The sequence below is a fragment of the Anomaloglossus baeobatrachus genome, chromosome 8 (assembly GCF_048569485.1).
Source record: "Anomaloglossus baeobatrachus isolate aAnoBae1 chromosome 8, aAnoBae1.hap1, whole genome shotgun sequence".
NCBI classification, from domain to species: Eukaryota; Metazoa; Chordata; class Amphibia; order Anura; family Aromobatidae; genus Anomaloglossus; species Anomaloglossus baeobatrachus.
The window spans coordinates 89,304,740-89,328,875 of NC_134360.1; the positions used below are offsets into that span (position 1 = coordinate 89,304,740).

The following is a 24,136-nucleotide window of genomic DNA, read 5'->3' on the forward strand; positions in this document are numbered from 1 at the left end:
GGAACAAGCGGACCTCTTCCCTGCACAAGCTAGTGGCTCTGTCGCCACAGACCAGGAGCTCTCTTCAGTGGTGGCTTCGGCCCCTCTCTCTGTCACAGGGACGCTCCTTCCTGACTCCGTCCTGGGTGATTCTCACCACGGATGCCAGCCTCTCCGGTTGGGGAGCAGTTTTTCTCCATCACCGAGCACAGGGCACTTGGACTCCGTCCGAATCAGCCCTCCCGATCAATGTGCTGGAGATCAGAGCTGTGTTTCTAGCTCTCCTAGCCTTGCACCACCTGTTGGCGGGCAGGCACATTCGAGTCCAGTCGGACAACGCGACAGCGGTTGCCTACATCAATCACTAGGGCGGAACTCGCAGCCGCCTGGCGATGTTGGAGGTTCAACGAATCCTCCAGTGGACGGAGGACTCCAAGTCCACCATATCAGCAGTCCACATCCCAGGCGTAGAAAACTGGGAGGCCGATTATCTCAGCCGTCAAACCGTGGACAGCGACGAGTGGGCCCTGCACCCGGCAGTGTTCAGGTCAATCTGCCGCAAGTGGGGTACTCCGGAAGTGGATCTAATGGCATCCCGGCACAACAACAAGGTTCCGGTTTACGTGGCTCGCTCCCACGATCCTCAGGCCTTCGCAGCGGACGCGCTGGTTCAGGATTGGTCCCAGTTCCGTCTGGCCTACGTGTTTCCCCCTCTAGCTCTCTTGCCCAGGGTTCTGCGCAAGATCAGAATGGAGGGCCGTCGGGTCATAATCATTGCTCCGGACTGGCCCAGGCGAGCTTGGTACCCAGACCTGCTCCGCCTGTCTGTAGAGGTGCCGTGGCATCTCCCAGACCGCCCAGACCTTCTCTCTCAAGGTCCGTTTTTCCGCCAGAATTCTGCGGCTCTCAGATTGACGGCGTAGCTCTTGAGTCCTGGATCCTGACGGCTTCAGGTATTCCCTCTGAGGTCATCTCCACTATGACTCAGGCTCGAAAGTCTTCTTCGGCCAAGATTTATCACAGGACTTGGAGGATCTTCCTGTCCTGGTGTCGCTCTTCCGACCATGCTCCTTGGCCGTTCTCCTTGCCGACCATCCTGTCTTTTCTACAGTCTGGTCTACAGCTAGGACTGTCCCTCAATTCCCTCAAAGGACAGGTGTCGGCTCTGTCGGTATTATTCCAGCGGCGTATCGCCCGACTGGCTCAGGTGCGCACCTTCATGCAGGGCGCAGCTCACATCATTCCTCCTTACCGGCGGCCTTTGGATCCCTGGGACCTTAATCTGGTCCTCACGGCCTTACAGAAACCCCCCTTTGAGCCTCTTAGGGAGGTTCCCTTGTTTACACTTTCACAGAAAGTTGTTTTTCTAGTAGCCATAACTTCTCTCAGGAGAGTTTCTGATTTGGCTGCGCTCTCTTCGGAATCCCCCTTTTTGGTGTTTCACCAAGACAAGGTGGTTCTTCGTCCGACTCCGGACTTTCTCCCTAAGGTGGTGTCTTCTTTCCACCTTAACCAGGACATTTCATTGCCCTCTCTTTGTCCGGCCCCTGTGCATCGCTTTGAGAAGGCGTTGCACACCTTGGATTTGGTGCGGGCGCTCCGAATCTATGTGTCACGCACCGCCGTTTTTAGGCGGTGCACCTCACTTTTTGTGCTAACCACGGGTCAGCGCAAGGGTCTCTCTGCTTCTAAACCGACCCTAGCTCGTTGGATTAGGTCGGCTATCGCCGATGCCTACCAGTGTTCTCAGGTGCCTCCCCCGCCGGGGATTAAGGCGCACTCGACCAGAGCTGTCGGTGCCTCCTGGGCTTTCAGGCACCAGGCTACGGCTCAGCAGGTTTGTCAGGCTGCCACTTGGTCCAGTCTGCACACTTTTTCGAAGCACTACAAAGTGCATGCTCATGCTTCGGCAGATGCGAGCTTGGGCAGACGCATCCTTCAGGCGGCTGTCGCCCATTTGTGAAGTTTTGTTTTGCCTACTTCTCAGTTTGGTTTATTTCCCACCCATGGACTGCTTTGGAACGTCCCATGGTCTGGGTCTCCCATAAGGAACGATGAAGAAAAAGAGAATTTTGTTTACTTACCGTAAATTCTTTTTCTTATAGTTCCGACATGGGAGACCCAGCACCCTCCCTGTTGCCTGTTGGCAGTTTTTGTTCCGTGTGTTTTCACTGGCTGCTGTTGTAGACAGAGTTCCGGTTTTTCCGAGTTTTACTCTATCTCTACTTATGGGTGGATGTCCTCCTTCAGCTTTTGCACTGAACTGGTTAGATTGTCATCCAGGGGGTGTATATAGCCCGGAGGGAGGAGCTACACGTTTTGAGTGTAGTACTTTGTGTGTCCTCCGGAGGCAGTAGCTATACACCCATGGTCTGGGTCTCCCATGTCGGAACTATAAGAAAAAGAATTTACGGTAAGTAAACAAAATTCTCTTTATTCTCATCATGTACAATAGCACTTTTGGTTTTGGAGGTGGATGTGCCCCCATTACTCCTTGGGTCCTTGTGTGGTTGCACCAATGGTATGTAAACCCCACTGGTAAAACACTATAATAAGCTTTCACTTCAAAGTCCTATTTATTGTTCTAGGACAGGGGGCTTAATCTGTCAGTTGTTGACCCTGTTTCACCCCATACATTGCTTAGTCCCACTCAATGCCGGTTTCAGCTGATCTGTGGGGGTGCAGGGTGTCAGGCCCCCACCTATGTTATATTGATCTATCACATGGATAGGTCATCAGTACTACAGTCATGGACAAGTCATTTAACTTCTAATAGATCTATTTATTATTGACATATTTTGTTTTTTCCATAAATTTGTTTGAGTGAATTGTGCAAGTTACATAATAATGGATAATAATGGAGAACAATGCATCATTTTGTATAAGACAGTGTAATATACAATCCCACATATGTAAAGCTTTTAAAAAAAACAAAGTCATCAATAAGCTCTTATTGCAAATGTCATAAAGAGACCAGATTATCACCTCAAAAGTTAAAAAAAGAAACAAAACAATTTACTCATATTAAGAAATTATTAACAAAAAGACGGCGAGAAAAGTGGAGTAGGGAAGGAAGGGAGGATATGTGGAGAATTGGGGGGATGACTTGCCAAATTGAAAAGAGAGGGAACCTGTCGCCAGATTTGGTGGTTATAAGCTGCGGCCACCACCAATGAACCCTTATATACAGCATTTAGAATACTGTATATAATAACCCAGGCCACGCCGTATAACGTAAAAAACACTTTTATAATACTTACCTAGGGGGCGGTCCGATCCAATAGGGGTCGCCGTTCTCTGGTCCGGCGCCTCTTCTCTGCCGCGGTCGCTGTCCTCCTTCTACCCAGCCCACTTTGGATGACTTGTTCTATGTCATCCACACAGATCGGCATTATAGTCCTGTGCAGGCACACTTTGCTCTGCTCAGCCCAGGGCAGATCAAAGTATTGTAGTGCGCATGCACTGGCGGTCTTTCAGCCTCGCGCCTGCACATTACAGTACTGTTATCTGCCTTCAACAGGGCTGATCAAAGTGCGCCTGCTCAGAACTGCAATGCCGGCCTGTGTAGATAACTTAGGACACCATTTCTGCGCAGATGCTACGTTTTGATCACCTCTTATTGCATTTAGTGCAAAATTTGTGGTGACTAAAAAAAACGTAATTTCTTTATCGTTCCTTTGGGAGACCCAGACCATGGGTGTTTAGCTTCTGCCTCCGGAGGACACACAAAGTACTACACCTAAAAGTGTAGCTCCTCCCTCTGAGCCTATACACCCCCTGGTGAGCCAGTCACAGCCAGTTTATCGCTTTGTGTTCTGGAGGCATACATCCACACATGCATTCTCCATATGATTTTTTTTTTTTTTGGAAAAAGATTGAAGAAGTGCGGGTCCACGTCTGGACTCCAGGCATATATCCCTTCTCACCCCACTGTGTCGGTGGTGTTGTAAGGTTGATTTCCAAGGCTGGAGCCTTACATGCCGTGCTCCTTCACCATCCCTCCTGGGCTCTGGCTTGAAGTGGGAGCCAGCACGGTCTCCATGCCTGGCAGGAGACCGGTCTCTGTCCACAGCCCCTTGAGGACCCTGCTGGACCGGAGCACTCATCCCCAGGGACCTGGCCCTGCGTCTCAGCAGCTAAGTACCTGAGAAGTTTATGTGTTGGGGGTCCCTGTCCTTTATTGTGTGGGGAGAGTGTGTTTGCTGTATTTGTTTTGACATTTCCGGCGGGTCCTCTAGCTTTTCGCCCGAGATCCGCGCCGATGGTGCCTGCGCGTCGGCCTCGCTGGTCAAATTTAGGCCCCGGCTTTGCCGGAGGCCTAGTTTCTGTTACCTGCCCTCGCATGTCATTCATGCAGAGGGACAGGCACTGCTCCTCCCGGCGGCCGTCCTGCACAGGGGAGGGACACTCCTCACTGCTTGTGCGTGACCCCCCCCCCCCCCCCCTGCAGGCCTCTATGGCCCTGCAGATTCCTCTTTCCTACAGGGATGCCCTCGTCCCGCCCCCTCTCTTCGCTCCGGCGGCCATTTTCTTGGACAGGGTTCACTCTGCGCTGGGACATCCTGCACTCTGCATCCCTGCTGAGGTGCTGTGCATTGGGGGTCCGGGCTTCGGGATCTGGAGGGCACACAACACCGCTTCCGGCGGTCTGGTAAGCCACAGCCGGTCTCTGGTTGTGGACCTCTGAATATACTCCCTGGGGTTCATTCTCTTTGTAGAAGCTGTTTTCCCCACTCCAGCAGCATGTCTCACACGAGGAGCAAGGCTCCAAAGCTTTATACTGCATGCGCTGCATGTAAGCTCCTGCTGCCTGAACCGAGCACCTATCCACATTGTGATGTCTGCTCTAACTTGGAGGTGCCTCAGCCTGGAGTCTCACCCCCAGTGATCTCTCAAGCTGCTTCTGCACCTGTGGCTGAACCCCCGGCCTGGGTAGAGTCCTTCTGTAGGTCTATCTCCCAGTCATTTGCTGAGTCCATGGGACTTCTGTCCAGGACTTTGATGAATATGCATCAGCCCCCTTCACAGGGTGCCTCTAATGCTCTTGCTAAGGGTCCTTTAGGATCCCTATCCTCTGACCTCCGTCCACTGGAGCTCACAGAGGATTCATCATCAGGGCACAGACCCCGTCCTCCTAAGAGGCACTGCAGGGTTTCCTCTCCCCCCTCATCCCGCGGCTCTGATTCAAGGGTTGAGGACTCTCAGGATGAGGAGAATGCCTTTACAGGGGGCTCGGAGGCTAACTCCATGTGCCCCATTGATCTTTCCGAGGGTGACTCAGAACTTAGTGACTTGATTGCTTCCATTAATTCTGTACTGGATCTCAACCCTCCAGTATCAGAGGAGCAACCCTCTCTGGCAGAAAAGCACCAGTTTACCTCGCCTAAGAGAGTAAAGCGTGTGTTCTTTAACCACTCCAGTTTTCAGACCGCTGTGACCAAACCCAGGGCCTGTCCTGACAAACGCTTCCCAAAGCGTGGTTCTGATGACCGTTTTCCCTTTCCACCGGAGGTGGTCAAGGAGTGGGCTCACTCCCCAAAGGTAGACCCTCCGGTGTCTAGGCTCTCAGCCCGGACCGTTGTCGGTGGCTGATGGCACTTCCCTTAAGGATGCCACTGACCGTCAGATTGACCTTCTGGCCAAATCCGTGTATGAAGCGGCGGGGGCCGCGTTTTCCCCAACTTTTGCAGCAGTGTGGGCCCTCAAAGCCATCTCTGCTTCTATAGAGGAGATGCATTCCCTCATCAGGGAATCTATGCCCAAGATGGTTGCCTTAACTTCTCAAGCTTCAGCTTTTTCTTCTTATGCCATGTCTGCCATGCTAGAGGCTTCTCACCACACTGTGGTGGCTTCGGCTAATTCCCTCGTTATTCGCAGGATCTTGTGGCTTCGAGAGTGGAAGGCAGATGCTTCTTCAAAGAAGTACCTTGCTGGGCTCCCTTTTGCTGGTTCCCGGCTGTTCGGTGAACAGCTGGATGAAATTATTAAAAAGGCTACTGGCGGGAAGAGTACTTCCATGCCACAAACCAAGACCAGGAAACCTGCCCAGGGTAGGATTCAGTCAAGGTTTCGCTCCTTTCGTTCCTCCAACTGGTCGTCCTCTAAGCCCTCCGCCTCGTCCGCTAACTCAGCTAAGGACCAGAAATCCAGCTGGCGCTCGAGCGCGTCCACAGAAGACCGCAGGAGGTCCTGCCACTAAGGCAGCCTCCTCGTGAGTCTCTGCCCACTCCAGCAACGTCCTTAGTCGGTGGCAGGCTCTCCCACTTTGGCGACGCTTGGTTTCAACAGGTCTCCGATCAGTGGGTGAGAGATATTATTTCTCACGGCTACAGGATAGAATTCTCTTCCAGCCCGCCAAACAGATTTTTTCTCTCCACTCCCCCTGCTCCAAGGCCGCCGCCTTCTCACAGGCCGTGGCAGCCCTGCAGGCCAACGGAGTAATTGTACCAGATCCCGCCCGGGAACGGTTCAGAGGTTTTTACTCCAACCTCTTCCTGGTTCCCAAAAAGGACGGTACCTTACGGCCCATCCTGGATCTCAAGCTTCTCAACAAGAATGTTCGGGTGCGGCACTTTCGCATGGAGTCTCTGCGATCAGTCATTGCCTCAATGACCCAAGGGGATTTCCTGGCGTCCATCGACATCAGAGATGCCTATCTACATGTGCCAATTGCAGTTTCACACCAGCGTTGGCTACGCTTTTCAATAGGAGAAGATCATTTCCAATTCGTGGCTCTCCCCTTCGGCTTAGCCACGGCACCTCGGGTATTCGCCAAGGTCATGGCAGCAGTGATTGCAGTTCTGCACCTCCAGGGGTTGGCAGTGCTCTCCTACCTGGACGACCTTCTAGTCAAGGCTCCATCCAGCGCAGACTGTCAGCGGAGTGTCTCGCTCACTCTCGCCACTCTAGCCCAATTCGGGTGGCTTGTCAATCTTCCCAAGTCCACTCTGACTCCGACCCAGAGTCTCACGTACCTAAGGATGCAGTTCGAGACTTTGCCAGCACTTGTGAAGTTGCCCTTGGACAAACAGCTGTCACTCCGGTTGGCGGTGCGCTCTCTCCTGAGGCCCCGCTGTTATACCCTCAGGCGTCTGATGCAGGTGCTGGGTCAAATGGTGGCGTCCATGGAGGCTGTTCCCTTTGGCCAGTTCCATCTGCGCCCCCTACAGCTGGACATTCTCCGCTGTTGGGACAAGCGGCCTTCCTCCTTACACAAGTCAGTGGCTCTGTCGCCACGGACCAAGAGCTCTCTTCAGTGGTGGCTTCGGCCCCTCTCCCTGTCCCAAGGGCGCTCCTTCCTGGCCCCGTCCTGGGTGATTCTCACCACGGATGCCAGTCTATCCGGCTGGGGAGCGGTATGTCTCCACCACAGGGCACTTGGACTCCGTCCGAGTCAGCCCTTTCAATCAATGTGCTGGAAACCAGAGCCGTGCTTCTAGCTCTCCTAGCATTTCACCACCTGCTGGCGGGCAGGCACATTCGAGTCCAGTCAGACAACGCGACAGCGGTTGCCTACATCAACCATCAAGGCGGGACACGCAGTTGCCTGGCAATGATGGAGGTACAACGCATTCTTCAATGGGCGGAGGACTCCAGGTCCACCATATCCGCAGTCCACATCCCAGGCGTGGACAACTGGGAGGCAGATTATCTCAGCCGTCAAAGCGTGGACGTGGCGAGTAGTCCCTGCACCCGGCAGTGTTTCAGTCAATCTGCCGCAAATGGGGCACTCCGGACGTGGACCTAATGGCATCCCGTCACAACAACAAAGTTCCTGTTTACGTGGCTCGCTCCCACGATCCTCAGGCCTTCGCCGCAGACGCTCTGGTTCAAGACTGGTCCCAGTTTCGTCTGTCCTACGTGTTTCCCCCTCTAGCTCTCTTGCCCAGAGTCCTGAGCAAGATCAGAATGGAGGGTCGTCAAGTCATCCTCATTGCACCGGACTGGCCCAGGCGAGCTTGGTATCCGGACCTGCTCCAACTGTCCGTAGAGATACCGTGGCATCTCCCGGACCGTCCAGACCTACTCTCGCAAGGTCCGTTTTTCCGCCCGAATTCTGCGGCTCTCAAATTGACGGCGTGGCTCTTGAGTCCTGGATTTTGACGGCTTCTGGTATTCCCCCTGAAGTCACCTCCACTATGACTCGGGCCCGTAAGTCTTCCTCCTCTAAGATCTATCACAGGACTTGGAAAATTTTCCTGTCCTGGTGTCGCTCTACCGGCCATCCTCCTTGGCCATTTTCCTTGCCGACCCTTCTGTCTTTTCTACAGTCCGGTCTGCAGCTAGGACTGTCCCTCAACTCTCTCAAGGGACAAGTTTCGGCTCTGTCAGTTCTGTTCCAGCGGTGTCTCGCTCGGCTGGCTCAGGTCCGCACCTTCATGCAGGGCGCGTCTCGCATCATTCTGCCTTACCGGCGGCCCTTGGACCCCTGGGACCTTAACTTGGTTCTCACGGTCTTGCAGAAACCCCCCTTTGAGCCTCTTGGGGAGGTTTCTTTGTACCGTCTTTCACAGAAAGTGGCCTTTCTGGTTGCCATAACTTCTCTCAGGAGAGTCTCTGATTTGGCTGCGCTCTCCTCGGAGTCACCTTTTTTTAGTCTTTCCTCAAGACAAGGTGGTTCTCCGTCCGACTCCGGACTTCCTTCCTAAGGTGGTCTCTCCTTTCCACCTTAACCAGGACATTACCTTACCTTACCTTCCTTCCGTCCGGCCCCTGTTCATCGCTTTGAAAAAGCTCCTACATACTCTAGATCTGGTGCGTGCTCTCCGGATCTATGTGTCTCGCACCGCTGCGCTTAGGCGGTGCACCTCTCTTTTTGTGCTAACCACAGGTCGGCGCAAGGGCCTCCCTGCTTCTAAGCCGACCTTAGCCCGTTGGATTAGGTCGACCATCTCGGACGCCTACCAGAGTACGCAGGCGCCTCCCCCGCCGGGGATCAAAGCACACTCGACCAGAGCTGTCGGTGCCTCTTGGGCTTTTAGGCACCAGGCTACGGCTCAACAAGTCTGTCAGGCTGCCACTTGGGCTAGCCTGCATACCTTCTCGAAGCACTACCAAGTGCATGCTCATGCTTCGGCAGATGCGAGCTTGGGAAGATTTCTCATACATTGTATGACGGATGGAAGAAAAGAGATCCCCTATGGGGTCCCCGGCATGCTCCCTTCTCACCCCACTAGGTCGGCGGTGTTGTTAAGGTTGAGGTACCCATGGCGGGTACAAAGGCTGGAGCCACATGCCGTCTCCTTCACCATCCCTTATGCGGCTCTGGGAGAAGTGGGAGCCTCACCGGTCATTCACCTGCTGAGACCGTGCTCCATCCGCAGCCCCTGGTGGAACCTGCTGGACTGGAGCGTTTTCATCCCCAGGGACCGGGCCCTGCAACCTTGGAGGTACTCTGTGTCCCCATGTGGGAACGGTACGGGGAGAGAGGTCGCCTTTCTCCCCAGTAGCGCCGTCCGTTGTTTTTTCATCGGACTTCCACGCCGACCGTGCCTGCTTGTCGGGCACGGCCTTAAATTTAGTCCCCGGCTTCATCGCGGCCTAGTCGCGAAAAATCCCGCCCCCGGGCCTGCCTGTCAGGGGTAAGGGCGGGATTATCGACAGAGGGCTGGAGCATCTTTGCATGTCTCCCCTCCCCTCTCATGGACCACTATGGGGCCTCCAGATTCCCGCCTTTTATCGGCGCCGCCCATGGCTCCACTCCCCCCTTGAGAGCTCCGGCGGCCATGTTTGGCATTCTGCCGGTGTATGCTGCAGCTGCACAGCTCTACAGCTCCGGGGGACCCACGACAGGGAATCTGGAGGACACCAGCGGTTGGTAAGCCACACCGGTCACCCGGTGCTAGTTCCCCTAGGGTGCCGTGATATATATTCGGAACGGCTGTAGAACCTTTTCCCATATACCCTCAGTGGTCGCTCTCCTAAGGGACACTTATTGCTTACAGCATGTCGTCCACAAGGAGCAAAGCCCCTAAGGCACAGGTTTTTTTCGCCCTACCCTCACTGTGGTCAATGCTCGACTCCTGCCACGCTTGCTCAGCCGGAGCCTAGGGCACTTGTGGGCCCCTCGGCTCATGTAGATCCCCCTGCTCCCCCTGAGCAGGCTGCAGGGACAGAGTCACCGTCATTGGCCTCTTTCGCTGAGAAACTCTGTCACTTTCTCAATCCATTGCACAGTCTATGGACAAATGGTCAACTAAGCTCCTTGAGGCATTGCAGTCCAGACCGGGCTCTTCACAGGCCCCGGCCCCTGTTAGTTTGTCTCCTCCAGGGCCTTCTCGGTCCGTGCCGCAGCGCGCTCCCAGGATAGCCCCTAGGTCCCAGGCGGAGGACTCCTGCCCGGATCGCAGTCCCAGACTGGCTAAGCGGCCTCGCTGGGACTCTTCCCCAGCCTCCTCACGCTGCTCTGGATCTCAGCTTGAGGACTCTCAGGATGACGAGGCGGACGTGGGAGCTCAGGGCTCTGACCCTGACTTCGCCCTCAACCTTGATACCCCTGAGGGGGACGCCTTAGTAAATGATCTTATCTCGTCCATCAACCAGGTGTTGGATCTCTCTCCCCCGCCTCCACCTGTAGAGGAGTCGGCTTCTCAGCAGGAGAAACACCAATTTCGATTCCCCAAACGTACGCGCAATACGTTTTTTGATCACTCTAACTTCAGGGACGCTGTCCAGAAGCCCAGAGCGGTCCCGGACAAGCGTTTTGCTAAAAGGCACTCTGACACACGTTATCCCTTTCCACCTGAAGTCGTTAAGGGCTGGGCACACTCACCCAAGGTGGATCCGCCTGTCTCTAGATTGGCTGCTAGGTCCGTTGTGTCTGTTGCCGATGGCTCATCCCTGAAGGATGCCACTGACAGAGCTATTGGTGAAGTCTATTTATGAGGCCACGGGCGCATCTTTCGCCCCGGCCTTTGCGGCCGTGTGGTCTCTCCAAGCAATCTCGGCATGTCTGTCTGAGATTAATGCTGTCACGCGGAATTCTGCTCCGCATGTTTCTTCCTTGACCTCTCGGGCATCAGCATTTTCGTCCTACGCCATGAACGCCGTCCTGGACTCCACTAGCCGTACAGCCGTGGCATCCGCTAACTCCGTGGCTGTCCGCAGGGCCATGTGGCTGCGCGAATGGAAAGCAGACTCTGCTTCCAAAAGGTTCTTAACTGGTTTGCCTTTTCTGGCGAACGTTTATTTGGTGAACGGCTGGATGAGATTATTAAGGAATCCTCGGGAAAGGACTCCTCCTTACCACAGTCCAAACCTAAGAGACCTCGGCAGAGAAAGATCCAATCGAGGTTTCGGTCCTTTCGTCCCTCCGCCAAGCCCCAAGCCTCTTCGTCCAACCGGCCGGAGAAAGGCCAGAGGAACTCCTATGCGTGGCGGTCCAAGTCACGCCCCCAAAAGGCCGCAGGAGGCACTGCCTCCAAGACGGCCTCCTCATGACTCTCGGCCTCACCTACCCACATCCTCGGTCGGTGGCAGGCTCTCCCGCTTTGGCGACGCCTGGTGGCCACACGTTCAAGACCGTTGGGTGAGAGACATTCTGTCTCATGGTTAAAGGATAGAGTTCAGCTCTCGTCCTGCGGCTCGTTTCTTCAGAACCTCCCCACCCCCTGCACAGGCCGACGCACTTTTTCAGGCAGTGGACACTCTGAAGATGGAAGGAGTTGTGATTCCCGTTCCCTTTCAGGAACGTGAAAATGGCAACAAAAAGAGGACAATGTCCTCCAAAAATCAAGTATTACTCACAGCAAGTTGGGCTGCAGTGTGTACATCGCCCAGGCCAAAAGCTAATGCTCTACCAGGATACAGCTAAACCCCCACTAATGTGGAAGCATCACAGGTGCAGATGAAGCAGATCACACACACACCTCCATGGAATGGAGGGGAGGCGAATGCTAGATGATAAAACTGCACACTGGTGACTTGCATAGAGCGCTGTTCACATGCAGATGGCACAGTCACAAACCCGCAGCCTATTAGGTGACGCCCTTCTATTACATCAGGCGGGCTGCCAAGCCGTACCCCACTGTGTATCATGCACGGACAGACACTCTACAATGCAAGGCCCAACAGAAAGGGGCCTGGCTGTATCCTGTACAAACAAAAAAATATGAGGTTTTTGTTGGTATTTATGGCCATAAAACGTAAGCCTACACCCTCGTCACGGGACCTAATGTCTGTAGGTCCCTACACTAAATATAAAAATAGCAACAAAAAGAGGACAATGTCCTCCAAAAATCAAATCCTTTCAGGAACGTGGTCGCGGATTTTACTCCAACTTGTTCGTGGTGCCAAAAAAGGACGGGTCATTCTGTCCCGTTCTGGACCTCAAGCTGCTCAACAGACATGTGAGAACCAGACTGTTTCGGATGGAATCTCTCCGCTCAGTCATCGCTTCGATGTCACAAGGAGACTTCCTAGCATCGATCGACATCAAGGATGCTTATCTCCATGTGCCGATCGCAACCGAACATCAACGTTTCCTGCGGTTCGCCATCGGGGACGAACACCTCCAGTTCGTCGCATTGCCCTTCGGCCTGGCGACAGCCCCACGGGTTTTCACCAAAGTCATGGCATCTGTCGTGGCGGTCCTGCACTCTCAGGGCTACTCGGTGATCCCCTACTTGGACGATCCCCTAGTCAGGGCCCCTTCTCGGGTGGCGTGTCAACGAAGTCTTACCGTCACTCTGGCGACTCTCCAGCAGTTCGGGTGGATCGTCAATTTCCCGAAATCTAAGTTGACGCCGACCCAATCACTGACTTACCTCGGGATGGAGTTTCATACCCAGCAAGCGTTAGTCAAGCTACCGCGTGACAAACAGCTTTCTCTGCAGGCGGGGGTGCAATCACTTCTTCGGAGTCGGTCACACCCCCTTACGGCGCCTCATGCACTTCCTGGGGAAGATGGTTGCAGCTATGGAGGCAGTGCCGTTCGCGCAATTCCATGTACGGCCACTCCAATGGGACATTCTTCGCAAATGGGACAAGAGTGCGGCTTCCCTCGACAAGAACATCTTTCTTTCCCTTGCAACCAAAACATCACTTCAGTGGTGGCTCCTACCCACATCTCTGGCTCGGGGAAAATCCTTCCTACCTCCAACCTGGGCCGTGGTCACCACGGACGCGAGCCTGTCAGGTTGGGGAGCGGTTTTTCTCCACCACAGGGCTCAAGGAACCTGGACTCCGATAGAATCGTCCCTTCAGATCAATATCCTGGAGATAAGGGCAGTATATCTAGCCCTATTGGCTTTCTATCGGTGGCTGGAGGGCAGGCAGATCCGAATCCAGTCGGACAACGCCACTGCCGTCGCCTACATCAACCACCAAGGCGGCACTCGCAGTCGTCAAGCCTTCCAGGAAGTCCGGCGGATTCTGCAGTGGGTGGAAGCCACAGGCTCCACCATCTCCGCAGTTCACATCCCGGGCGTAGAAAACTGGGAAGCAGATTTTCTCAGTCGTCAGGGCATGGACTCGGGGGAATGGTCTCTGCACCCAGACGTGTTTCGAGAGATCTGTCGCCGCTGGGGAACGCCGGACGTCGATCTCATGGCGTCACGACACAACAACAAGGTCCCGGCCTTCATGGCACGGTCTCAGGATCACAGAGCTCTGGCAGCGGACGCTTTAGTCCAGGATTGGTCGCAGTTTCGACTGCCTTATCTGTTTCCCCCTCTGGCGATGCTGCCCAGGGTACTACGCAAGATCAGGTCCGACTGCCGTCGCGCCATTCTCGTCGCTCCAGACTGGCCGAGGCGGTCGTGGTATCCGGATCTGTGGCATTTCACGGTGGGTCAACCGTGGGCACTTCCAGACCGCCCAGACTTGCTGTCACAAGGCCCGTTTTTCCATCTGAATTCTGTGGCCCTCAACCTGACTGTGTGGCCATTGAGTCCTGGCCCCTAGCTTCTTCAGGGTTATCTCAGGATGTCATTGCCACCATGAGACAAGCCAGGAAGCTAACGTCCGCCAAGATCTATTACAGGTCTTGGCAAATCTTCCTATCCTGGTGCGCTGATAACTGTTTTCCTCCATGGCCGTTTGCCTTACCCACATTCCTTTCATTCCTACAATCTGGAATGGACAAGGGTTTGTCCCTCGGCTCTCTCAAGGGCCAAGTATCGGCGCTCTCCGTGTTTTTTCAAAAGCGTCTAGCCAGGCTTCCGCAGGTCCGCACGTTCCTGCAGGGGGTCTGTCACATGGTCCCACCTTACAAACGTCCGTTGGAACCTTGGGATATTAACAGGGTCCTGACGGCGCTTCAAAAGCCGCCTTTTGAGCCACTGCGGGATGTCTCTCTCTCCCGTCTTTCGCAGAAGGTGGCCTTCCTGGTGGCAGTCACATCACTTCGGAGAGTGTCTGCGCTTGCAGCGCTGTCATGCAAAGCCCCCTTCCTGGTTTTTCACCAGGATAAGGTGGTTCTGCGTCCTGTCCCGGAATTTCTCCCTAAGGTGGTATCCCCTTTTCATCTAAACCAGGATATCTCCTTGCCTTCCTTTTGCCCTAATCCAATTCACCAGTGTGAAAAGGATTTGCACTCTTTGGATCTAGTGAGAGCACTCCGGCTCTACGTGTCTCGCACGGCGCCCCTGCGCCGTTCAGATGCGCTCTTTGTCCTTGTCGCTGGCCAGCGTAAGGGCTCTCAGGCCTCCAGGTCAACCTTGGCTCGGTGGATCAAGGAACCGATTCTCGAGGCCTACCGTTCTTCTGGGTTTCCGCTCCCTTCAGGGCTGAAAGCCCATTCTACCAGAGCCGTAGGTGCGTCCTAGGCATTGCGGCACCGGGCGACGGCTCAGCAGGTGTGTCAGGCAGCTACGTGGTCTAGTCTGCACACTTTCACGAAACACTATCAAGTGAATACCTATGCTTCGGCAGACGCCAGTCTAGGTAGGAGAGTCCTTCATGCGGCGGTTGCCCACCTGTAAGAAGGGGCCGTTTTCGGCTCTTTTTATTGAGGTATTCTTTTACCCACCCAGGGACTGCTCTTGGACGTCCCAATTGTCTGGGTCTCCCAATGGAGCGACAAAGAAAAAGGGAATTTCTCCTTCCTGCTTTTGCACCAAAACTGAGGAGCCCGTGGTCCACGGGAGGGTGTATAGGCAGAGGGGAGGGGTTACACTTTTTAAAGTGTAATACTTTGTGTGGCCTCCAGAGGCAGAAGCTATACACCCAATTGTCTGGGTCTCCCAATAGGAGCTAGAAGAAAAGGAATTTACGGTAAGTAAACAAAATTCCCTTTTTTTGGCGTTCGGATATTTTTGCTGGTACACTATTTACCGATCAGATTAATTGATTTTATTCTTTGATAGATCGGGCATTTCCAAAAGTGGCGATACCAAATGTGTATTTTTTTTAATTTTTTTTAACCCTTTAATTTTCTATGGGGCGAAATGAGGTGATTTGAACTTTTTATTTTTTTTTATTTTACTAGTCCCTCTAGGGGGCTATATGTATCAGCAATCTGATTGCTCTGCCATATCTGCTGATCACTGCTACACAGCTGTGAACAGCAGATATGCTCATTTTCTGTCTCACCGAGCTCTGGGCCAGGTGAAACAGAAAGTAAGTCATGTGAGCTACATGAGTCATCACATGACCCTGTGCTACCATTACGTCACGTGACTTCCGGTATCGTCCGGTGAGTAAATGTCTACCGCTGATGCCATTATAATGGCGCTGTTACATATTGACAGCGTCATTTAAGGAGTTAAACGGTACGGGCAGATAACTATTCTGCTCGTTCCTGGCAAGCAGACATATCAGCTGTAAAAATCAGCTGAGATGTGCGCCGATCGCTGCAAGCTGCCGGCAACAGACTGCGGGCAGTAACACTATAACCACTAGGACGTAATATTACTGCCCGCGGTCGTTAAGGGGTTAAAAAAAGGTGAGTGCAGTTGGCACTGATTGTAGTAGGCGCAGGCGTTTAGGAAGGATAGCCATTTTTAGCACACTAATTCTACCAAACCATGACAAACGAAACACCTGAAGGTCACTTGTAATGTGGGCAAGCATCTGTGTGTAATTATAACGAAAAAGCTGGGAAACCTCCAGTGTTAATTGTACCCCTAGATATGTCATTGAGGAGGAGCACCATCTAAAGGGAAACAATCTTTGTAATTTATTTTTTTTCCTAGGAAGAGATATTGATCTTAAGATTCTATGACTTTGTAAGATTGATCTTAAAGTTGCTCACCTAGCTATACTTCTCAAATTCCTTGAAGATTGAGAGCAAGGTTATTCTTGGAGTTGTGATGTACAATAGGAGGTCATCTGCATATAATGCGAGTTTTCGTTCTGACCTGCAGAGATGTCCTGAATATTTGATTATTCCTTAAAGCTATTGCTAAATGCTGCATTACTATAACGTGTAATAAAGGCGATGCTGGGCCTCCCTGTCTAGTCCCATTTGAGAGCGAAGGGATCAGAGTAGGTTCCATTACACCTAACTTTAGCAGAGGGGCTTTGATACAAGGCCATTTTCTTATTGGGTATGTTATTCGCTAGATTGATCTGTTTAAGGACCCTTTGTAGAAATGACCTAATAGATCTTTTTAAGCAAGGCATCCAGGTCCCTCCAATGAACCTTCCATTATTTGGCAAAGCTTTTCATGGATTTACTGCTTTTTATGGTAAAGAATCCCCAACTTATGATCGTCTGTGCTGTGTGGATGATATGTAAGTCCTGGTCTTGTACACAACACTCTGCTTTCTTTCACGTACAGGGAGATTTTGGAGCAGCAGCAGTGAATTTACAGACTTGCCTGTGTGTATTGGGTCGCTCTCTCCCTACTTCTCGGTTTGACCTGGCGTGTAGCCTCTCCTGGAACGTTATCCGTTGCAGTCTTCAGAAGATCAGTCTGGTACGCTGGTTACTCAAACGAACCCCAGGCCACTGTAAGAAAGCCGAATTCCAGGATGAAGCCACAACCAGCGCTCGAGATGCTGCCCTTGTGTATCATAAGTTGCACCAGCTACATTTGACAGGTACTGGCCTAGACAGATAACTGATCCAGAAAAAATGATCATCTGACTATAGGTCGTCTTCATCCATATTGACTAATTTTTTTTTTTTATTTTATTTTTCAACTTCAGGGAAGTTGCCAGCAAGTTGGCGTTGTTCGGGATTAAATCTGTCGCTGTGTTCGGTAAATCTAGCCGAGTGCGCTGGTGACAAGATCTCGCCCACCTTACTGGCAGAAATCCACCTGACCACAGCGGTGCAGATGAAGATCACATTCTCCGGGAGATTCTCTTTCTTGTCTGTAAGTTACTGCCACAGTTTATAATTACATAGATATTGCAGCCAAAAAATCTAATTATATTGATATGGACACCCTCAAAATCTAAGTAAACTGCTAGTATTCTCACATAGGGGACGTAGCCCCCTATAAAAATCCTGCCTGTGGTATAGAAGTTACTGCTTGTACTATTCAGAAAAATATTGTATTTAATTCATGCATTTGGGCTCCTTGGTGTGACCCAGGGCTCTGTGTACCATTTCAGTCCACTGCCCCTTGGCTGGATTGTCAGCGATCACTTGCCCACATCGTGGACTGCCTTTATTGAATCTCGTGCCTACTGACACTTCTGGTACCCAGCTGCCACAGATGGTTTTAGTGCGTTTGCCTATTTCTTCTTCACTTCTCTTTAGTGGCTTCTTCCTACACTAATACACCCGTCACCGTGGTCGAGGAGTGTGAGGGATTTAATGACTGCAGCACTTTCTGTGGGCAAATGCGAGCTGTCCATGATCTATCAAGCAGTGCTTCCTATGCTGATTGAAGAGGTGGAAAGGGGCACAGAGCCCTTGGCCATAAAAGCAGTAAATGTATACTAGAGGTATGACTTTGATATCGGCTAGTTAAGTTCCCTTTTATGATTAGTAGCAGTTTTGCTTAAAGGGGTTGTCCACTACTAGGACAGCCCCTTTTGATTCTACTTGTTTCCCCAGATAAAATAAATGACCCTGTACTCTCCTCCTGTTCTAGTGTCGTTCCAGCGCTGTTGATAATCGCGGCTCATGTGATGTTGTGACGTGACGCGAGCCCAGCGTCTAATCGCCACCGGCTTCTCTCTCCCCGCTTTGGACCAAATAAGTTAATTAACAGGAAGTGATGTTGTGGTTGACACTCACTTCCTGTTGATTGCTCACTTGGGCCGAAGGTGTGGCAAGAGAAGTCTGCAGTGATTGGACGCGGAGCTTCTGTGACCCCACAATGTCACCTGAGCCCTAAACCGCAGTTACCAACAGCACTGGAATGGTACCAAAATGAGAGGTGAGTACAGGATGTTTTATTTTAACTGGTGGAATCAGAAGGGGTTGTTCTAATAGTGGACAAACCCCTTTAAGTTTTTTAAGATTATAGACTCCCTTTAAAGAAATTTGTCAGAAGCATGAACCCTCCTAATCCATCGATATGGGCATGAATAGAATGTCAAATAAACTTGATATTCTCGATCGTATGTCTTTTATTCCAGAGAAATCCTTGTTTCTCTGACGCCTCATTGGGGGACACAGGACCATGGGTGTTATGCTGCCTATCCATAGGAGAACACTAAGTAGATGCAAAAGCATAGCTCCTCCTCTGCAGTATACACCCCCTGGCCGGGCCAGGCAACCTCAGTTTTAGCTTAGTGTCTGTAGGAGGCACTTCCTTTCAAGGTTTGTTATTTTTTGAGGGCGACGGTTTCCTTTTGGGACCGATCTCCCACTACCATCAACGGGCGGGAATGTGGAGTGTCGCCTCCACGTACCCCCTCCTGCGACTCTGGATCCTGGGCTGGACGACGGCGTCCACAGACACCAATTTTCCAAAGCCCAGGGTAGAGGCCTGTGCCCCTATAGCCCAATTCCTCAGCCCCTCTTTGCAGGCTCTGAGTTGAATATGGCACCAATTCCTAAGCCCCTCTTTGCAGGCTCTGAGTTGAATATGGCACCGGTGTGACCGGACACAGCAAGCTGACTCTATTTCTTCATCGTTCCTTATGGGAAACCCAGACCATGGGGTGTATAGCTTCTGCCTCCGGAGGACACACAAAGTACTACACTAAAAAGTGTAGCTCCTCCCTCCGAGCATATACACCCCCTGGATAACCAATTATAGCCAGTTCAATGCTTTGTGTTCAGGAGGCACACACACACTTCGATTCTCATCTGATTTTGATTTTTTTGAAAAGAGTTTGAAGAAAAGCGGGTCCAATCCTGGACTCCCGGCATGTCCCTTCTTACCCCACTGTGTCGGTGGTGTTGTTAAGGTTGATTTCAGGGCTGGAGCCCTTCATGCCGTGCTCCTTCACCATCCCCTAGGGCTCTGGCTTGAAGTGGGAGCCAGCACGGTTCTTCCTGCCTTGCAGGAGACCGGTCTCCATCCGCAGCCCCTTTTGTATCCTGCCGGACGGAGCACTCATCCTTCAGGGACCTGGCCCTGCGTCTCACAAGCTAAGTATATGAGACGTGGTTATTGAGGGGTCCCTTGTACTTTATTGTTGGGGAGAGTGTGCTCTGTAACTATGCTGACATTTCCAGCCGGTTCTCTGGTTTTCACCGGAGAACCGCGCCGATGGTGCCTGCTAGCCGGCCGCATTGTTAAATTTAGGCCCCGGCTTCGCCTGAGGCCTACTTTCGTTTTCACTGCCCCTGCATGCCAATCATGCAGAGGGACAGTGCGGCTCCGCCCAGCGGCCGTTCAGCACAGGGAAGGGACACTCCTCTCTGAGGAAAGATTCCCTCCCCTGTATACCTCCTTTGCCCTCCAGTTCTCGCTCTTTTAGTTGGCCCCGCCCCCTCTCCTTGCTCCGGCTCCATTTTATCAGCGTTCTCACACTGATCGGAGCTGGCTGCAGCATCTCTCTGGGGGTCCGGCCTGTGGGATCTGGAGGGCACACAAAACGGTCTGGTAAGCCACAACCTCCGGTTGTGGACCTGCTTATATACTCTCTAGGGGCCATTCTAGCTCAGAACCCCCACTTCAGCAGCATGTCTCACACAAGGAGCAAGGCTGCAAGGCTGTACTCTATATGCACTGCATGTAAGCTCGTACTGCCTGAACCGAGCACATATCCACATTGTGATGCCTGCTCTAACATGGTGGTGCCTCAGCCTGAGGTCTCATCCCCAGTGGTCCCTCCGGCTGCTCCGGCTCCGGTGGCTGAACCCCCGGCTTGGGTAGAATCCTTCTCTAAGTCTATCTCCCAGTCCTTTGCTGACTCCATGGGACAGCTGTCCCGGACTCTGCTGAGCATGCATCAGCCCCCTTCACAGGGTGCCCCTGCTGCTATGGCTCGCTCAGCAGAGCTCGCAGAGGATTCTTCATCTGGTCCCAGACCCCGTCCTCCTAAAAGGAGACGCAGGGGCTCCTCTCCTTCCTCGTCCCGCGGCTCTGATTCACGAGCTGAATCGCAGGACGAGGAGGATGCTTTTACTGTGGGCTCGGACGCTACCTCCATGTGCCCCATTGATCTCACCGAGGGTGATGCAGATGTTAGTGATTTGATTGCGTCCATTAATTCTGTACTGGACCTCAATCCACCAGTATCAGAGGAACAACCCTCTCTGGTAGAAAAACACCAGTTTACCTCACCTAAGAGAGCAAGGAGTGTGTTCTTTAACCACTTCAGTTTTCAGGCCACTGTGACCAAGCCCAGGGCCTGTCCTGACAAACGCTTCCCAAAGCGTAGTTCTGATGACCGTTTTCCCTTACCACCAGAGGTGGTCAAGGAGTGGGCTCATTCACCAAAGGTAGACCCTCCGGTGTCTAGAATCTCAGCCCGGACAGTTGTATCTGTGGCTGATGGCACCTCACTTAAGGATTCCACTGACCGCCAGGTTGACCTTCTGGCCAAATCTGTATATGAAGCGGCAGGGGCCTCGTTCTCCCCATCTTTTGCAGCAGTGTGGGCTCTTAAAGCCGTCTCTGCTTCTCTGGTGGAGATGCATTCCCTCACCAGGGACTCTATGCCCAAAATGGTTGCCTTAACTTCCCAGGCTTCAGCCTTTTCATCCTATGCCATGTCTGCCATTCTGGAGGCTTCTCACCGCACGGCGGTGGCTTCGGCTAATTCCCTCGCTATCCGCAGGATCTTGTGGCTTCGAGAGTGGAAAGCAGACGCTTCTTCCAAGAAGTACCTTACTGGGCTCCCATTTGCTGGGCCCCGGCTGTTCGGCGAACAACTGGATGAAATTATTAAGGAGGCTACAGGCGGGAAGAGTACTTCCTTGCCACAAACTAAAATCAGGAAACCTGTCCAGGGCAGGAACCAGTCGAGGTTTCGTTCCTTTCGTTCCTCTAACTGGTCATCCTCTAAGCCCTCGGCCTCGTCCACTAACTCAGCCAAGGACCGAAAACCCAGCTGGCGCACGAGGCCGCGTCCTCAAAAGGCCGCAGGAGCCGCTGCCACTAAGGCAGCCTCCTCTTGACTATCTGGCCGCGCCAGCAACGTCCTTGGTCGGTGGCAGGCTCTCCCACTTTGGCGACGTGTGGTTTCAACATGTCTCCGATCAGTGGGTGCGGGATATCATCTCCCACGGCTACAGGATAGAATTCTCTTCCAGCCCGCCAAACAGATTTGCTTTGTCGCTCCATTGGGAGACCCAGACAATTAGGGTGTATAGCTTCTGCCTCCGGAGGCCACACAAAGTATTACACTTTAAAAAGTGTAACCCCTCCCCTCTGCCTATACACCCTCCCGTGCATCACGGGCTCCTCAGTTTTATGCTTTGTGTGGAAGGAGGCACACATCCACTCATGCATTCCGGAATTTCTCCCTAAGGTGGTATCTCCTTTTCATCTCAATCAGGATATCTCCTTACCTTCATTTTGCCCTAATCCAGTTCACCAATGTGAAAAGGATTTGCACTCATTAGATCTGGTGAGAGCACTCCGGTTCTACGTGTCTCGCACGGCGCCCCTGCGCCGTTCAGATGCGCTCTTTGTCCTTGTCGCTGGCCAGCGTAAGGGTTCGCAGGCTTCCAAGTCAACCTTGGCTCGGTGGATCAAGGAACCGATTCTTGAAGCCTACCGTTCTTCTGGGCTTCCGCTTCCTTTGGGGCTGAAAGCCCATTCTACCAGAGCCGTGGGTGCGTCCTGGGCATTGCGGCACCGGGCTACGGCTCAGCAGGTGTGTCAGGCAGCTACCTGGTCTAGTCTGCACACTTTCACGAAACACTATCAGGTGCATACCTATGCTTCGGCAGACGCCAGTCTAGGTAGGCGAGTCCTTCAGGCGGCGGTTGCCCACCTGTAAGAGGGGGTCGTCTTCGGCTCTTTTTTATCGAGGTATTCTTTTACCCACCCAGGGACTGCTTTTGGACGTCCCAATTGTCTGGGTCTCCCAATGGAGCGACAAAGAAGAAGGGAATTTTGTTTACTTACCGTAAATTCCTTTTCTTCTAGCTCCTATTGGGAGACCCAGCACCCGCCCCTGTTCCCTTCGGGCTGTTTGTTCTTTTGTGTACACATGTTGTTCATGTTCAATCGTTTCTTTTGGTTCATGGTTTCAGTTCTCCGAACATCCTTCGGATTGAATTTACCTTAGACCAATTTATAAGTTTCCTCCTTCCTGCTTTTGCACCAAAACTGAGGAGCCCGTGATGCACGGGAGGGTGTATAGGCAGAGGGGAGGGGTTACACTTTTTAAAGTGTAATACTTTGTGTGGCCTCCGGAGGCAGAAGCTATACACCCTAATTGTCTGGGTCTCCCAATAGGAGCTAGAAGAAAAGGAATTTACGGTAAGTAAACAAAATTCCCTTCTTTTCTGTCCACTCCCCCCTGCTCCAAGGCCGCCGCCTTCTCTCAGGCCGTGGCATCCTTGCAGGCCAACGGAGTAATTGTACCGGTTCCCGCCCGGGAACAGTTGAGGTTTCTACTCAAACCTCTTCCTAGTCCCCAAGAAGGACGGTTCCTTCCGGCCCATCCTGGATCTCAAGCTTCTCAACAAGCATGTTCAGGTGCGGCACTTTCGCATGGAATCTCTGCGATCAGTCATTGCCTCAATGACCAAAAGGAGATTTCTTTGTCGTTCTATTGGGAGACCCAGACAATTGGGTGTATAGGCTATGCCTCCGGAGGCCGCACAAAGTATTACACTTAAAAGTGTTAAGCCCCTCCCCTTCTGCCTATACACCCCCCGTGCTCCCACGGGCTCCTCAGTTTTTATGCTTTGTGCGAAGGAGGCAGACATGCACAGCACAGCTCCACAGATTGGTCAGCAGCAGCTGCTGACCAGGTCGGATGGAAGAAAAGTGGGCCCATATAGGGCCCCCAGCATGCTCCCTTCTCACCCCACTCTTGTCGGCGGTGTTGTTAAGGTTGAGGTATCCATTGCGGGTACGGAGGCTGGAGCCCACATGCTGCTTTCCTTCCCCATCCCCCTCAGGGCTCTGGTGAAGTGGGATCCTATCGGTCTCCAGGCACTGAGACCGTGCTTCATCCACAACTCCTGTGGAGACTGCTGGATAGGAGCCGGGTTCCGTTCAGGGACATGGCCCTGCATCTTGAAGGTACTCTGTATCCCTGTAGGGACCGTGCACGGCAACACCTCAGCTTTGCTGAGTGTGCTAGTGCACCGGGGACCGCGGCGCTGACCGGGTCTATATGTGCCATTACACACTCAGCGTCGCTGAGTGTGTTTATATGTAGGGGCTACCGCGCTAACCGCCGCTGCCATGTGAAACTGCGGCGCGGCTGGGACTTGTAGTTCGCCGGGGACTTCGGCGTCGGCCGCGCTTTTACGGCGGCGACGCTTATACTCGAGTCCACGGCTTTCTTGCGGCCTAGCTTCCTTTTTCCCGCCCTCAGCCCTGACAGGCAGGGGGAAGGGCGGGACGCTGCACGGAAGAGAGGGACAAACGAGCAGCATGAGGGCTGGAGCATGCTTTGCATACTCCACTCCCCTCACTGTGCACTGTGTGAGACGCCCACGGCTCCCTCCTCTCGTCAGGACGCCGCAGCCATTCCTGTCAGCTCCTCCGACGCTGCAGAGAGGGATTAACCCTGGGAAACCCAGACACTGTCTCTGGTGGCCTCACAACCGCTTTAGGCGGCTGGTAAGCAGCACCTGGGGTGTTACCCCCATGGTGCTGTAGTGTATTGATACATTCTGTGTTATTACTATATACTTTACACTGTATGAGCACAGTTCATTATGGCTATTTACCCT

General features: G+C 52.8%; 1 protein-coding gene across 1 annotated transcript in view; it reads left to right on the forward strand.

Annotated features, from left to right (window-relative positions):
* Positions 1-24,136, forward strand: part of SREBF2 (sterol regulatory element binding transcription factor 2) — a 159,761-nt gene that overhangs the window by 59,388 nt on the left and 76,237 nt on the right. Inside the window, exons 10-11 of the mRNA XM_075321885.1 lie at positions 16,701-16,962; positions 17,071-17,240. Coding sequence (XP_075178000.1) covers positions 16,701-16,962; positions 17,071-17,240 — 432 coding nt within the window. The remainder of the gene's footprint in view (positions 1-16,700; positions 16,963-17,070; positions 17,241-24,136) is intronic.